At 39.0% G+C, this 15009-nt stretch overlaps 5 protein-coding genes across 5 annotated transcripts; 4 read left to right on the top strand and 1 right to left on the bottom strand.

Moving 5' to 3' along the window:
- The first annotated feature begins 125 nt into the window (after positions 1-125).
- Tsp_08097 (hypothetical protein) lies at positions 126-2934 on the top strand. The gene is made up of 5 exons (XM_003373455.1): positions 126-705; positions 838-1631; positions 1659-1915; positions 2279-2828; positions 2881-2934. Exons 1-5 carry the CDS (start codon positions 126-128, stop codon positions 2932-2934), a joined length of 2235 nt encoding a protein of 744 aa, XP_003373503.1.
- Tsp_08096 (phosphatidylinositol-4,5-bisphosphate 3-kinase catalytic subunit alphaisoform) lies at positions 2935-4207 on the bottom strand. Its single transcript, XM_003373454.1, has 4 exons — positions 4197-4207; positions 3728-3993; positions 3135-3701; positions 2935-3095 (listed from the first exon to the last, which is right to left on the bottom strand). The coding sequence occupies exons 1-4, from the start codon at positions 4205-4207 to the stop codon at positions 2935-2937; spliced, it is 1005 nt and encodes a 334-aa protein (XP_003373502.1).
- Positions 4208-5246: 1039 nt separating this feature from the next.
- Tsp_08095 (hypothetical protein) lies at positions 5247-6250 on the top strand. The gene is made up of 2 exons (XM_003373453.1): positions 5247-5656; positions 6010-6250. Exons 1-2 carry the CDS (start codon positions 5247-5249, stop codon positions 6248-6250), a joined length of 651 nt encoding a protein of 216 aa, XP_003373501.1.
- A 2993-nt stretch (positions 6251-9243) lies between these two features.
- On the top strand, positions 9244-13766 carry Tsp_08094 (5'-3' exoribonuclease 2). Its single transcript, XM_003373452.1, has 23 exons — positions 9244-9318; positions 9376-9503; positions 9643-9928; positions 10095-10308; positions 10375-10482; positions 10549-10595; positions 10657-10782; positions 10850-10929; positions 10985-11042; positions 11102-11159; positions 11225-11304; positions 11334-11426; positions 11515-11613; positions 11729-11787; positions 11885-12020; positions 12079-12186; positions 12277-12375; positions 12443-12599; positions 12857-12957; positions 13168-13247; positions 13312-13368; positions 13431-13497; positions 13620-13766. Exons 1-23 carry the CDS (start codon positions 9244-9246, stop codon positions 13764-13766), a joined length of 2463 nt encoding a protein of 820 aa, XP_003373500.1.
- A 100-nt stretch (positions 13767-13866) lies between these two features.
- On the top strand, positions 13867-14307 carry Tsp_08093 (conserved hypothetical protein). Its single transcript, XM_003373451.1, has one exon. It carries the CDS (start codon positions 13867-13869, stop codon positions 14305-14307), a length of 441 nt encoding a protein of 146 aa, XP_003373499.1.
- The last annotated feature ends 702 nt before the right edge of the window (positions 14308-15009 follow it).

The following is a 15009-nucleotide window of genomic DNA, read 5'->3' as shown; positions in this document are numbered from 1 at the left end:
ATAGTACGTGCGTGGGTATTTCAGAATGCAAAATAAATAAATAAAATATAAAGCGTGTAAGTAAAAAAAGAGTGTCTGCTGTAGATAGAATGAGAAGTTAGTTGTTTGTTCACCGGGTGAAAAAAATGGCTTCAAAGGTGCTTGACAGAGTGGAAGAACCAGTCGACTTTGGTTGTCCAGCCTCCTTCGTATGCTTCGTTCAAGCGTTCGTTGAAGTACTTCAACGCTTCCGGATCGGTCTTGTCGACGGCCAGCGTTTTCCGCAAATAGTTCACGTCTTCCAGTTTCTGCAATTCCGGTATGCCCATGCAGAGCATCATCGTGAACAAAGTGACGAACAGCCGACTTTGCCGGTGCAAGATCAGGTACGCTTCGGAACAGAGTCGTTGGAATTGTTCAAATTCTTTGCTCTTTTTCACGTTGTCGGCACCTTTGGCGATGATGCGCAAAAAGTCTTCGGTCAGCACGAACGGCACCCGTTCCCGGGTAATGCCGAGCTTCTTCTTGTAATGGCCGAGAAAGTGGCCGAAGTCGATGTGGAAGATGCGGCCGTCGTCGGTGATCATGATGTTGCTCGGATGCCGATCGCCGATGCCCAGCACGAACGTCGCCACGCAGTATCCGGCGCAGGAGCGTGTGAACCTTCTCACAGCCGCGTCGTACCGATCGTTGCCGAAGTCGATACTGCTTCTGCTGCTCATGGTGGTATTATTGTTGGTGTTGTAGTTGTAGTTGTAGTTGTAGCTGCTAGTGGTGTTGGTGTTGCTATTGCTATTGCTATTGTAGTTGTAGTTGTTGTTGTTGCTGCTATTACTATTATTATTGTTGCGTATGTAGCGGTGCAGCAGGGTCGACGAGCCGACGTTGAATGCGCCGATTCGACCTTCGAGTGTCTGAATTTCAAGAATGGTTTTCGACCGTTTGACAACTTCGATCATTCCTACCCGTTTACCCATCGGCAGTGTGTCGTAGGGGGTCAAGCAAAAGTCGTTGCCTTCGGATTTCCAGATGTTGTCCATGATGCGCAGCACTTGCAAAGTCAACATGTCCTGGCGGATATCGTCGCCGGTTTTGAACAAAATCTCCACACAACGGTCCGGCTCGCCGGTGGTCGGCTCGCTGCGCCAGACCAACAAAATCGGCCGCTTGGCCGAACCGATCACGTGGCACTGGTCGACGAGCAGCGTGCCCAAGTTGACCGTGTGGTCGAGTGGACTGTCCAAATTTTGCAAAGCTTCGGCGTAGTCGGCCTGGCGCAGACGTTCCCAGAGCAGCTTGGTGCCGTCGTCCTTTTTGTCCTTGATGGCCGCGTTCAGCGTCGCCAGCTTCTCAGTGGCGTTCACTTGGCGGACCAGCGATTTCAAATAGTGGGCACCGCAGCCGCGGCAGTAGGCTTCGAGCAGCAACGCGAACCGCCTCAACGACGGACTGTGCTCCAGTTCGACCCGCAGCAACCAGAAGAACCTCTGCCCGATGGCGCGTTTCAAAAGTGCCCGCCTCAACAGGAACTTGCCCAAATCGCTCTGCAAGAACGGTTCGTACTTCAACGCCTGGACCAAGTAGATCAAGTACACGGCCAGCTGGTCGTCGGACAAGCGCATGTCCAAGCAACGCACCGCGAACTGACGCACGTACGTGTCCGGATATTTGACGTCTAGCAGTTCCAACGCGACATCCGGCTCCACCACCGGCCAGTCGACCAGCAGCGAGTACAGCTCGCACACTTGCTCGGTGCAGGTCCAAGTGACCGCGTCCAGCAGTCTCGGCAACGACGGCGGCAGTGTCTGGCAGAAATGTCTGCAACGCCAGACCAAACTTTTCTCGGCCGGCATTATTTCGTGCAGTGGATCACGATTCAACAAATCTTCGACGATGAATTTCCGATCCTCCTCACTTATGACAGGGAATGGTTGTCGTAGTTGTCGCTGCTGCTGCTGCTGTTCACCACTAGTGGTAGGATTGTTTTCTTCTTGTACTTCTTCATCTTCTTGCTCTTCTTCATCTTCTTGATCATCTTCATCATCTTCATCTTCATCATCAACATCATCATCTTCTTCATCTTCTTCTTCTTCTTCTACATCATCTTCTTGTTCTTCGACTACTTCTTCTTGTTCTTCATCTTCTTCTTCTGGTTGTTGTTGTTCTTGTCGTTCTTCGTGTTCTTCATTTTCTTCTTCTTCTTCTTCTTCTTGTTGCTCTTCTTCTTCTCGGACGGCAAGCAAAAAATTTTTGGAAAAGTGTCGTCGACGACGACGAGATCTATTGGAAAACATCGCAGACGAGTAATAGCTGGAGTTGGAGGAGCGTCTGCAAGAACGACCACCGGCATGGAGCTTTTTTGCCTGTCGTTCGCGGTGCCGTTTTTGGAAAAATGCCAAAAACAAATCACGTTGTATTGGCGTGGGGAAACGAACCCGACGTTGCTGACAGCCAAAGTCGACCTGCAGACAGGGCACGTCGCGGCTCGGATTCGGGCCGCTCTGGCCGAGCTGGTTGAACATGCCGTCGAAATCTTTGCCAAACGGCCACATGTACAACGACACGCGACCTTGGATCAGCAGGTGCCGGTGGTCGATGAGCCGCAGGTTGACCCAGGCCAGTGGGCAGTGTTGTTCGTCTTTGGGCTTCTTGGGGCGGACCGTGCACAGGGTGAACGAGACGTGCGCGGACAGCGGTATACACGAGATCGGCAAATCGAATTCGAGCAGCTCGTTCCAACGCAGCGCGTACGAGGCGATGGGCGAGGTGCGGCGCACGCACAGCGCGTCCGGACCGAAAAACACGCCCGCGTTCACGTACACCGCGTCGAAGCTGCTCACATTGATACAGTAGGCGCTGACGATTTTAATTCGCAGGCGTGAATGCATGTTCCACATGCAGACGGCGCCGGCGAGGTCGTCATTGGCCGAGGCGGTCGACTGGCGTTTGACGTAGCTAGGCACCAGCGGCGCCGGTGCCGGCTGCTGTTCGGGCAGGTCGCTCTTTTCCACGAGCACCACGCTCACCAGTCGCTGACCACGCCCTAAGCATTTGGTGACGTGCTCGTAGTTGACCAGTGGGACGTCGCGCAGAAAGTACAACCGTCTGCCGGCGCGCTTCAGCACGTACGACGACTGGTCGATTTCACCGGCGACCGACGACGACGACGACCGCCGGGCGCTGTTGCTCAACCGCCCCCAGCGCAGCAGCGTCTCGCGGATGACGTCGCTGGGCTTGGCGACCGTCGGAACTTTCATCGTGATCTTGTGCGGGTGGCCTTCCGACACCGACGGCGTGCCGACAGTGCCGGGCTGTATCCACACGCACAGAAGCAACAGTGGTGACGGCAATGGTGGTGGTGGAGGACCGTCGGCGATGACCACCCGGTCGTCGCCGGCGACCACCGGTTCGCAGAACGTGCGCAACAAGTGCTCGTTCCAATCCCGGCCTCGGGCCGAGCACACCTCCTGGCAGAGCCGGAAGTACTGTATGCGCGCTTGTATCAGTTCCGGGTCTCGACTCTCGTCCAGGTCGCTCAACGGTCGACCGATCGCCTGGCTGATCTGACTGCTCAGGCTGCGCTCTTCGACGTTGCCGTCCGGCTCGACGAGCCGCAACACCGGCCAGAGCAGGCGCAAGTCGCACAAGCGCCGGCTCTCGTCGTACACCTCCTCGACTTGACCGTCCCGGCCGACGATGACGAACACGTACGTCGACGCCAACTGCATGCGGTTGAACAGCGGCAAACCGCGAGCCTGCTTCCAAGCGTTCGCTTTGATCGTCTGCAGCGTGAAATTGCGGCAACAGTACAACGGAATCACGATGCCGTTCGGTAGCAGCACGTCGACAGTCAATTCATTAGGCATGAAGTGCACGCCCCAAAGTTCGCCCGAAGCCGAAGAAGAAGTCGCCTCACCGCCGGTAGCAACCGCCGCCTCCGAACAACTTTCAGTACATCTGAAATGGGGTGACAAATTGAAAGCAACACAATACAATACAATACAATACAATACACTACAATACAATACATTATTATTACATATCATGTTCCAAGTTGAAATATGAAGCTGGTTGGAAGTGTATGGAAAATAAAAACGAGAAACAAAGTCGAACAAATCGAACGATAAAAAGAAGAAAGTACAAAATGAAAAAAAATTCAAACTATAAATTTAACAACCTGTTTTTTTTGTTAATTTTAATTTTTTCAAAAATTGTACCTGCATTCCATTTACTGTACATGTTAATAAATCACAGTGATTTTTGAAAATTGAAGTAACACTGGAGGAATGAACATCTATTGAAGATTAACACTTAAAAATAACATATTCATCGTTATTGAATGAAAAAAACGCATTAAAGAATTAAATAAACGATAAAAATGAACGATAAAGTTTTCTTATGAAATGGAAAAAAAGAATTGTACTTTTCCTTACAGTCGTCACTACAGCACCATACAAGTCTTGCCTGTCGAATTGACAATAAAGTCGAGAAAATAAATTTTACAGATGAAATTTTCTTTTTCTTTAATATTTAAACATTTTGCAAAAAAGAAAAGAAAGTTTGCCGAAACAGGTTACAGTGAAAAGGAGAAGAAAATTGTTGCATGAATGAACAAAGGGAAAAATATTTACCGACTAGTGAATGTATGCAATGAATGGGCAATTAAGCAATTTGCAAAGTGGTTGTTGATTTTTTCTGATCGAATGAAATACGACAGACATTTGTGGAGAAGGAAAAAGAAAAGAGAAAATAGTGGAGAGAGTAGTTGTTGGTAAAACAGCTAATGAGTGAAAGTGAAATTTCCAATTGCAAGTTGAACATCTGCAAATAAATCTACTAGCATAAATCAACCTGATCACATTCAACTTGAACTATCAAACTGAGCTTGACAACTCATCTGTGAATTTTTCCAACCGCCTGGTATATAAATAAAAATGGAACCCCTCTTCTCCACGTCCGGTGGCAAACACATGTAAAATAAATGACAAAGAAAGAAATGGACGAATGAATGAATGAATGAATGAAATATGTATATATATATATATATATATATGTATAATAATATATTACGCCATTTTGTGTTGTGTTTTTCGGATGATGATCGCCTGAAGATTGGAAAAACGCAGATGGCAGGGCTGGCGGTGCCGGCGGTACAGAGAGAAAGAGAGAGCGAGAGAAACTTTTCAACGCTTGATCAAGTAGACTAGCAAACAGCAGCGGAAACTGGTAGACATGTGTCGTCAATTATTCAGCTTCAACTGATTGAAATGGTTTCTTTTCTCTTCCAAACCGAAAATATACGCTCTGACAACGGTATGCTTGGGCTTGGCGTTCGGGTTTTGCAAGTGAAAAACAAAATGCAACACTCGTATTTCCGGCGTTCAGTATTCTTTGACACTAGCACAAAGCTAGCTGAAAAGCGAAGATGTCGTCATTTTCAAATTTCCAGTTTTTGTCCTGTGCAAAATGGATCTTTCAAAAATTATCCACTACACAAACTGTTCGCGCGTAATGGGAAAAATTCCACTTACGAAATTATGTATTCAATTTATTATTTCTCTTTACCAAATTTCAATTTTCCAAACAATGTCCATATCGATACTTTTGTACAATTTGATTCCGGTTCCCTAAGTGAACTTCTTCAACAAATGACCCTCAACTTCGATTCACTCAAATTGTACTTGAACTTTACAGTAAAATATTCAAGTATAATCAAAGAAATTATATTGTGGTCAATTTTTGGAAAGTGGATTTTTCATTTCAATTAATAGAAAAATTCTTTTCTGCACAATTGCTTTTTCACTACTTTATGCAAAATGTCCATTTTCATTCAACTAAACATTCGATCAATTGAATGAACATCGTTGAAACTGTATTGTTCAGTTTTGAAATTGGAAACGAATATCATCATCATTGACAATAAATTTAATGTTCTTTTTCACAATTTCAAATCAAACAAAAATTTCTTGTCAAAAAATACGACCAATATCCATAGTGATACTTTTTTCCACATCGAAGTGAAATTTACAGACGCCATTTCCATTCGAATCCAATTGTGGAAAAATTAATTTTCCACATTCGTGGAAATTTTCATGCAAAAAATTTTCCCCTCCTTTCATTGGTGGAGAACATTCGACAGTTGGTCGGTCGTTGTTCGATGGCAACGCGTTTCAGGTTTGAAAATTTTGTTTACAAAATTCACCAAGCAGCAGCAACAACAACAACAGCACAAGCAAACGATGAAATTTGTTGTAGCCTGAATGAAATTTGAAAAAAACTGATAATGTTTAGAATATGAATATAAAATCTCATTCACTGCAATTGTTGAATTGTTGTTGTTTTTTATCATTGTCATCGAAAATGCATTTCAATTTATTTGTTCCAAGATTATTATTCTTCTTTTTCTGATGGTATTTTATATATTTATTTTTATCGTTTCAATTTTATTATTTTTCCATGTTTAATTTATTGCTGAAATTGAACATTTGAGCGAACAAGTTCGTAAAGCCAAACAATTGACAAAATACATAGTAGTTCGTAGATGTTCAGCTCAATTCTGATTGGTCAAATTCGAAACTGCCATTCTGGTGACCTGATTTTGATATTCTGCTCTTGACGCCGGTTTGATTTTATTGATTTTCCTCCAACTACACGCTTCGAACAATTTGCACATATCAAGCGGCGTGAATGGATAATTTCCACATCAAAATATATATTTAAAAAAAATTACAAATTAAACAAACATTAAAATTGACCTACTTTTCTTTCTGATTCTTCTATTTGACTTGATTTGATTTGTGAAAACGATGAAAAAGAAAACGATTGTCAAATTGTTGCAAACGTTGTTACGATTTTACTGTCGACCGATAAAATGCAATTTTTTCCCCTTATCCATTTTCACCGTCCATTTTATGGAAATTATTCAATTTAATATTTAATGTATTTATTTTTAAAAAAATGCTATTTTTCGTTGTTGCTGTTGTTTGCTTTTATGCCTTGTCAACAAATAAATAATGGAATCGTTTGGTCGTCGTCGATCGGTACCAGGTTTGTTGTTGCAAATTCAATTCAAAACTTTGCCGACAGATTTTATCGCATTCAACACGCCCGACGGCCAATTTTTCTATTCCCATTTTTCTCTGCAAACGATGCGTATCAAGTGATCAAAGCGGCGTCGATCATCAATTCTTTCACCATGCATCAACAATATTTATTTATAAATATTCGCAAATTATTTCAGCTCAGTTCAATTATGCAAATATTGATATACATTAATTGTTGTTTTGTTTTCCATTTCATTAATAAATACAATAATACAAACATATTAAAAAGTATAATGTTTTGTTTAATAGAATTCATTTTTCATCATGAGAAAAATTTCAAAAAAAAGCTAGCAAAGTTGTTTATTTGAACTTTTGTTTTTCATATTCACAAATAAAATTTTAATAAATGAACGAACATTCGTTTCATTCATTCATTCATAAACGAAGCTCAAATTTTATTGAATGATGCATATACTTTTTTTTCAATGAAATAAAAAAAAAGAATAATGACAATTCAACAACTGCGTGTTGATAGGTGGCGTGCAATTTGATAATTTATAACACGAAGAAAAATGCTAATCGATAACAGATGCCGAGACCGTGTTCAATTGAATCGCTTGCAAGCACCGACAACTGTCGACGACAGCTGCATCAAATTATGCACAATTTTTCACCTTGCACAACACTGATGAAAAGGTTTTTAAATATATTCAAAAAAAAAAAGATTTTCATTCATTCATCAATTCATCATCATTTGACATTTTGCTTTTTTCCGCTTCGCTTGGAAAAAAAAATTATTAGCCGAAAACGCGTCTAAACTTGCACAATTTCAACCTTGGGCTGCCGTTATCGGCCGTGAACAAATTCAAAAACTGGTTTCCAATTCAACACTGAAGCAAAGCAAATTAACCAACGTATATTATTCAACGTCTCTTGCTTTTCACCCATCGGTCGGACAACTCGACGACATTGATCAAAATTCATTTTTATTATTTATTATTAATAATTAAATTAAAATAAGTATTACTATCTACTTATATTCTTCTTCTTGTTGTTGTTGTTCAATTGAAATGTTTTCATTGCTAAATAATTAATTTTTCATCTCAAATAAACTTGCTTTTTCTTTTAATCTACTGTATAATTATTATTACAATTTGTTTGTAAAATCATGCGTCTACCGTGATTTGTTTATTGCTTAAAGAGAAAAAGAACTATTCATTTCCATTCGACATTTCTTTATTCTCTAATCAGACATCGTATCATTAATAGGCTACCATATTGTGCAAATCTTACTGTCGTATTATCAACTTGTAGAATTGAGCTGTCGAATGCAATTGTTTCATTGAATTATTCGTCAAAGATATAAACAAAGCAGGGAAAATATTTATTATTGATTTATTGAGAAAATACACTACTTAGAATTTTATTAAATTAAAAAATAAGACAACTTCAATATTTAACAGTTTTATTTATATTCAAATTTCAACATTATCCCTTCCCCACTGCAGTCGCTTTAAACTTGGTGTCTTTTTAACAACAACGCATCATGCAAGGCACTATTCCAGCACCGTGGTCAGCAGCTTTCTTCCAGGTCACGCAAAACACAATACAGCCATTCGCTGTCGTTAAATTAAACCACAAACTTGATGCCGTTTTTTTGCCAACTTTATTCTCAAAAATTTTATTCTTTTTCATCCTTAAAAAGTCGAAGAACGCTTGTCGGAGTCGAAGCAAAAATTTTTCCTCATGGAACAATTCTGAAATTTTTAGTTTTCAAAACTTATCTACAATTCCTGAGCGTGAGCTAGTGTTATTGGTAAAATTATATATTATAAATTTTTTTGTTGACTTTAAACCATATTTAATGAAATATTCAAAATAACTGAATGATCAATCTTAGAAATTGTATAATTTTTTTGCATTTGCTTTTTTCATTGGGTTCGTATACTGTACTTTGAAAGATTTTTTTTATACTGTCATTATTGTACTTGAAACTTTATTTCTTTGTACTACCGTATGAAATGGACGATTTTTCACTCGTCATATTTCTTTCTCATTTGTGGAAGTGTTGTTTTACTTTTGCATGTTAAACATTAATTTTCCGCAAATAACGTTCGTTGATGTTAATTTGTTTCTTTTTTCAGCAAGTGATCTTGTTTCATCACCTGCCCATTTACAGATATAATTTCAACATTCGTATCAAGAACTGCTCAGCACAAAAATGGGTGTACCAGCGTTTTTCCGATGGTTGAGTCGAAAATACCCTTCAATTGTGATGAACTGCATCGAAGATACGGTATAATTTGCGTTCTTTTTTTGTTGTTTATCGATTGATTGATTTTTATTATTACAGCCACGAGATGTCGACGGTACGACAGTGCCTGTCGATAACACGCAGCCGAATCCGCATGGAATCGAATTTGATACGTTTTATTTGGATATGAACGGAATTATTCACCCATGTTGTCATCCAGAAGACAAGTAAAAAATTATTTTTGAGAGCAAAAATCTTAAGTTTGTTTCTAAATTGTAATTTTTTTAACTTAAGTGAACAATGGTTAATTTTTTTTTCTTGTTTTGTTTTGGTTGAGATGATGCGCTTATTTTTCACTTTTATTAGGCCAGCACCGAAATCAGAAGAAGAAATGATGGTAGCCATATTTGAGTACATTGATCGTTTGATGTGCATTGTTCGACCGCGTCGTCTGCTTTACATGGCTATTGATGGTGTTGCGCCGAGGGCGAAGATGAACCAACAGCGGACACGTCGCTTTCGAGCTTCCAAGGAAGCGGCGGAAAAAGAAGAACAGATCCGTCAAATTCGTGAAGATTTGCGAGCTCAGGGTATTCCACTGCCTGCCGAATCGACTGATAAGCAGCACTTCGATTCCAACTGCATAACACCGGTAATAATGCTTTGTTTCGAAATGCATATAATAAAGCAAGAAATTTCAGAAATTAAGAATATAATTTCATTTTTAATTATCGTTTTATAAATAAATAAATATATATATATATATATATTCGTTTCCCCTTCCATTCTTCTGGTCTTCTGAATTGAAAATTTTCAAGGGAACGCCTTTCATGGCTCGTCTAGCGATTTGTCTTCGTTATTATATTCACGAGAGATTGAACACCGATCCTGCTTGGCAGAATTTGTTGGTAATTTTGTCTGATGCTAGCGTGCCTGGTGAAGGCGAACACAAAATCATGGATTACATTCGACATCAGCGGGCGTGTGCATCTCACGATCCAAACACTCATCATGTACTTTGTGGTGCAGACGGTAGTGTTTGATTTGTTTTTAATTGAATTGATTTGAATTGATTTTTTTTCTTTTAAATTAATTTAGCTGATTTGATCATGCTTGGTTTGGCCACTCATGAACCGAATTTTACCATCATTCGAGAAGAATTTGTTCCCAATTTACCTCGACCATGCGAAATTTGCAACAATTACGGTAGCAGATGAACGATTTGAGTTTTTAAAATTTCTTGTTTTTTCTTTAAATTGATTTACTTTTAAGGTCATACTATGCAAGATTGTCAAGGATTATCTATTTTGGAAAACGAGGTAAACCATATTTGCTTTTTTTTGCCCATTCAAAATTTTTGATTCCATTTTTTTGTTACAGAACGAAGAAGCACATCGACCAGTGTTGAAGAAAACTCAATTTATATTCATTCGCCTCAGTGTTCTTCGTGAATACCTGCAACGGGAATTGGAAATGCCAAATATAAAGTTCAAATACGACTTTGAGGTCTGAGCCGTTCACAATTTGTTCTCATGCTGGTATTGCTAATTTGCTTTTTTTTTCTTCTTTTCAGCGTTGCGTAGATGATTGGGTTTTTATGTGCTTTTTTGTCGGCAATGATTTTTTGCCTCATTTGCCGTCGTTGGAAATACGGTACGTTGTGAAAATGTTTGTTTGTTTGTTTGTTTATGATTTGTGCTGTTTTAAGGGAAGGCGCGATCGATCGTTTGGTCAAGTTGTACAAAGATTGTGTATATCGAACTGGCGTAAATGATAATTTAATTTTTGTTGTTTGTTGGCATTTTTTAATTTTCCACTGTTTTAGGGATATTTGACGGAAAATGGTTTTGTGAACTTGAAGCGGGTTCAGCTGATCATGTCCGGTATTTTTCCAATTTGATATTATTTTATATTTGACATCATTTCTTGTCGAATTTTTGCTTTTCAGAACTGGGCAAAGTGGAAGATGAAATTTTTCGACAGAGACAAGAAAGAGAGGCAATGGATAATATTTTTTTATTGGATTGGGTTTTTTTCAGTGCAGTTGACATTTTCAGATTCAATTTTCAAATAAGGCAAAAATGCGCAGGATGCAAGCGGAAAATTTCGATGCCCCGGCTTTTATACCGCAGAACGCTTTTGCACCAACAGTATGCATATTGAATTTGATTGTTCTTTGTTTTGTTTTTATTTTAAAGTTTACTCAAATTTTGATTTTTCCTAATTTTTGTTCTTAAGCCAATTGGAGAAAGTCCATTGCCCTTGTCGAATGCCAAAAGAACCGCCATGGAAATGCGACAAGCTGCTATGGCCGTCACATCATCCACCAAGCGGGAGGTTGGCAGTTGTTTTATTTTTTTTCTTATATTTTCTACTACAGCTTATATTTGTTGTGCTTTTTTGTTCACTTTGATTATGCTTGGTTTTGTTGTTTTTAATCGAAATAATTTAGTTTAATGGTGCAGCAAATGCTGAAGATGCAAACGACGAAGGGCCGCTTGATGAAGTGAGGTAATTATTATACATCTGTACAATTATTACAGATGTGGTCATGTTTTGTTCTTGGTGTATTTCTTCACTAGCAAAATTAATAATTTTGTATATTCAGATTGTGGGAATGTGGATGGAAAGATCGCTACTATTTGGTGAAATTCCAATGCTCGCCAAAAGACTTGGAATTTCGTCACCACGTGGCGAATTGTTACGTGGAAGGACTTTGTTGGGTTTTGCGTTATTATTATCAGGTCTTTTTTTTGCTTGTTTTCGGTGGAAAATTTTGAAGTGTAATTTGCAATTTTTCAGGGTTGTTGCAGCTGGAAGTGGTATTTTCCATTCCACTATTCTCCATTTGCTTCGGACTTTTTGAATATTGGCGATTTGAAAATTGATTTTTCCGAAAAAACAATGCCGGTAAACAATTGTGCTTGGTGTCAATAATTAATATCCAATAGTTGATTATGTGTTTTTTGTTTTGTTTCTTGTTCACATTCGAATTGTCAGATCAAACCTCTGGAACAGCTGATGAGCGTCTTTCCGGCTGCGAGCAGTAAGCATCTGCCGAAATCTTGGGCAGCTTTGATGCACGATCCGGTACGTGATGTTAATTTTTGTACATGTTGAATTTTTTGGTTTTCTATACTCTTTCTTGATGAGATGAAATTTTCAGAAATCCACCATTATTGACATGTATCCGTCGGATTTCAAAGTTGACTTGAACGGAAAAAGGTATGCTTGGCAAGGAGTGGTGTTGCTTCCATTTGTCGATGCTGAACGTTTGAATGAAGCTCTTGAAGTGGTTTATCCCGATTTGACAGAAGAAGAGCGTAAATAAATTGAAATATACAGCATTACAATTTAGTACAGTATAGTAGTGCATTTGGCTAGTGCTTTCTTCGAGTGGGAAAGAAATTGAGTGTTTTGACTTTTATTTAGCTGTAGCTATATTTGGAAAGAATAATTGAGATTTTTGCAATTCCTAAAGTATGACTTTGTTTGTTGATCACGCTACTTCAGTTTAATGTTGGTTTTAGATGTTATTTCATGGGAATACTTTTTTTTGTAAATTAATACTTCATTTCAGGCTTTCGTAATAAGCAGGGTAACGACCTGCTGTTCATTTCGTCGAAGCACGAGGCATTTGATTTTATTCAGTCGATTTATGAGGGCGACATGAGTGCTGAGGTAAATTATAAACTGTTTTGTTTGATTTAAAGTAATGTTGTGTAGCGTAATATTATGGTTTTTATTTTGAAATTACATTGAGACGTTATATATTTTTGAGCTTTTGATTATAGCTCACGCACGCCTATATATATATATATATATATATATATATTTATTTATTTATTTATGAGATATTTTGGTTAATAAATTTACGAATTTTACTTGAAGTGGTTAAATATGGATCCCTCACTGTGCAACGGCATCTCACTGATGGTAAAACCATATAAATTTCATGTACCAGTTGGCAAGTGAGTATTTTTTGCAAAATTATTGATGAAATGATGATATTTGAACAATATGCTGCTATTTCAGGACAGTACACAGCCCACTTCCACAATGCAATGATGTAGAAAATAACCATGTTTTGAGGTATTTGTAGTAGTCCATTGATTTGCCTGATATTAATGTATACATGTGTATTTGTGTTTCAGTGTATTTTGCTTGAATCCACAGTTTCCAGACGATTACATCTTTTCTACAGCTCGACTATCTGGTGCAGTGTATGCTAGTTTTTTTTTTTGTTTAAAATCATTTTGTTTATTGTTAATACTTGCTATAATTTCAGAACTGCAGATAATTTATTTGTGTTATTTTTTTAATTATTTCTTGTATATTTCAAGTGTTGCTTGTTTAGAGATCCGCAGCCAGTTTTGAAGCCCAAAGATTGGGACGATGATCGTGATGGAAGATATCGACCAGTGACAGGCTTTGTACAGAGTGCGGTTACTGCGCAGCTGAATCGGGCTAGCAAGAGAATATTGGAGTGAGTAGATGTGACGTGAAAATGAGAAGAGTATTTGTTGTTGATAATTTCAAATATTCTTTTTTCCTTTTGCAGTTTTGAAATGCGTTCTGTACAATCGTACAATGCAAGAATGCCCAACCAATATTATTCTGGAAATGACAATAGACAATATTGTAAATTTAATCCTTTTCTTTTGTATTGTTGTTGTGAATTGTGAAAATTTTCATTTAGACAACAGTACATCACCCGACTATGTACGATATGGTGGAAATCGAGGCAATTATGAACAATGTAGGGGAAGTTTTTCCGGACGTGGTGGGGCAGTTGGCCGTGATTTAGCACCACAGTATCAGAGAGGCAGTTGGTCAGGAGCGAAGGACAGGATTCGCCAGGCGGAGTCGCCCTACAGGGCCTTTGGACATTCGACTACAAGCACGTTCGAAGCACATTCTGGGCGTGGTCGGGCGCAGTCATGGCAGTCGTATCATAACAGCAGATCTTATCGACCGAGAATTCCGTCTCGAAATCCACGCTACCGTACTGATCATTTTAAGCCATACTGAGATGTTTAGCGAATGAGTGAATTATGGAACCGATGCGTTCATTTTTAACGCTTTATCTAACCACGAGAGCGATTTAAATTCACTAATTAGTCACATCATGTGTTGCATTGTTTCTGCACTGCCGCACTTCTGGCAAGTTGGCAGCGCTTAAGGCTCGGAATATCTGTCTGTCAGATGTAAGTCATTTATTTTAGTAGGATTTTGGAATTTTTTATTTCATCTACCTGTTTTTGTTATCAGTTATTTTAATTGAATGAATACTATTGTTGTGCAAAAAGTTATATTTTATATATCGAATATATATATATTTGTTTGTTCGATTATTTATTTATAATATGGTTGTTTTGTTTCGAATTTTAAATTGATGTTCAGTTGTAATTTTTTATTGTTCATTATTGTCTGTGTATGTATATATGTATGTATTTATGTACGTTCGTTGCAGAAAGCTTTAGTTCAGTTCAGTTTGCCAACATGTTGAAGATTATTTGCATTCATCTTTGGCATTACTTGACATGTCAAGATTTGCTTTGTTCTGCTGTTCTGCGTTGAAAGAATTATTACTATTATTATTATTATTATTAGTGGTTGTTAATAAATGTAAAACGAACGCATTGATTGGTAGTGTGAAATTAAATAGTGCGGGAATGCGAATTGATATGAATGCGTTGTTTGCATGCGAATAGGATGAAAATTCCATTTTTA

This window comes from Trichinella spiralis (genome assembly GCF_000181795.1).
Source record: "Trichinella spiralis strain ISS 195 chromosome Unknown Scfld6, whole genome shotgun sequence".
Lineage (NCBI taxonomy): Eukaryota > Metazoa > Nematoda > Enoplea > Trichinellida > Trichinellidae > Trichinella > Trichinella spiralis.
Note: the sequence above shows the minus strand (reverse complement) of the source record. Positions and strands in the feature narration are given on the sequence as shown.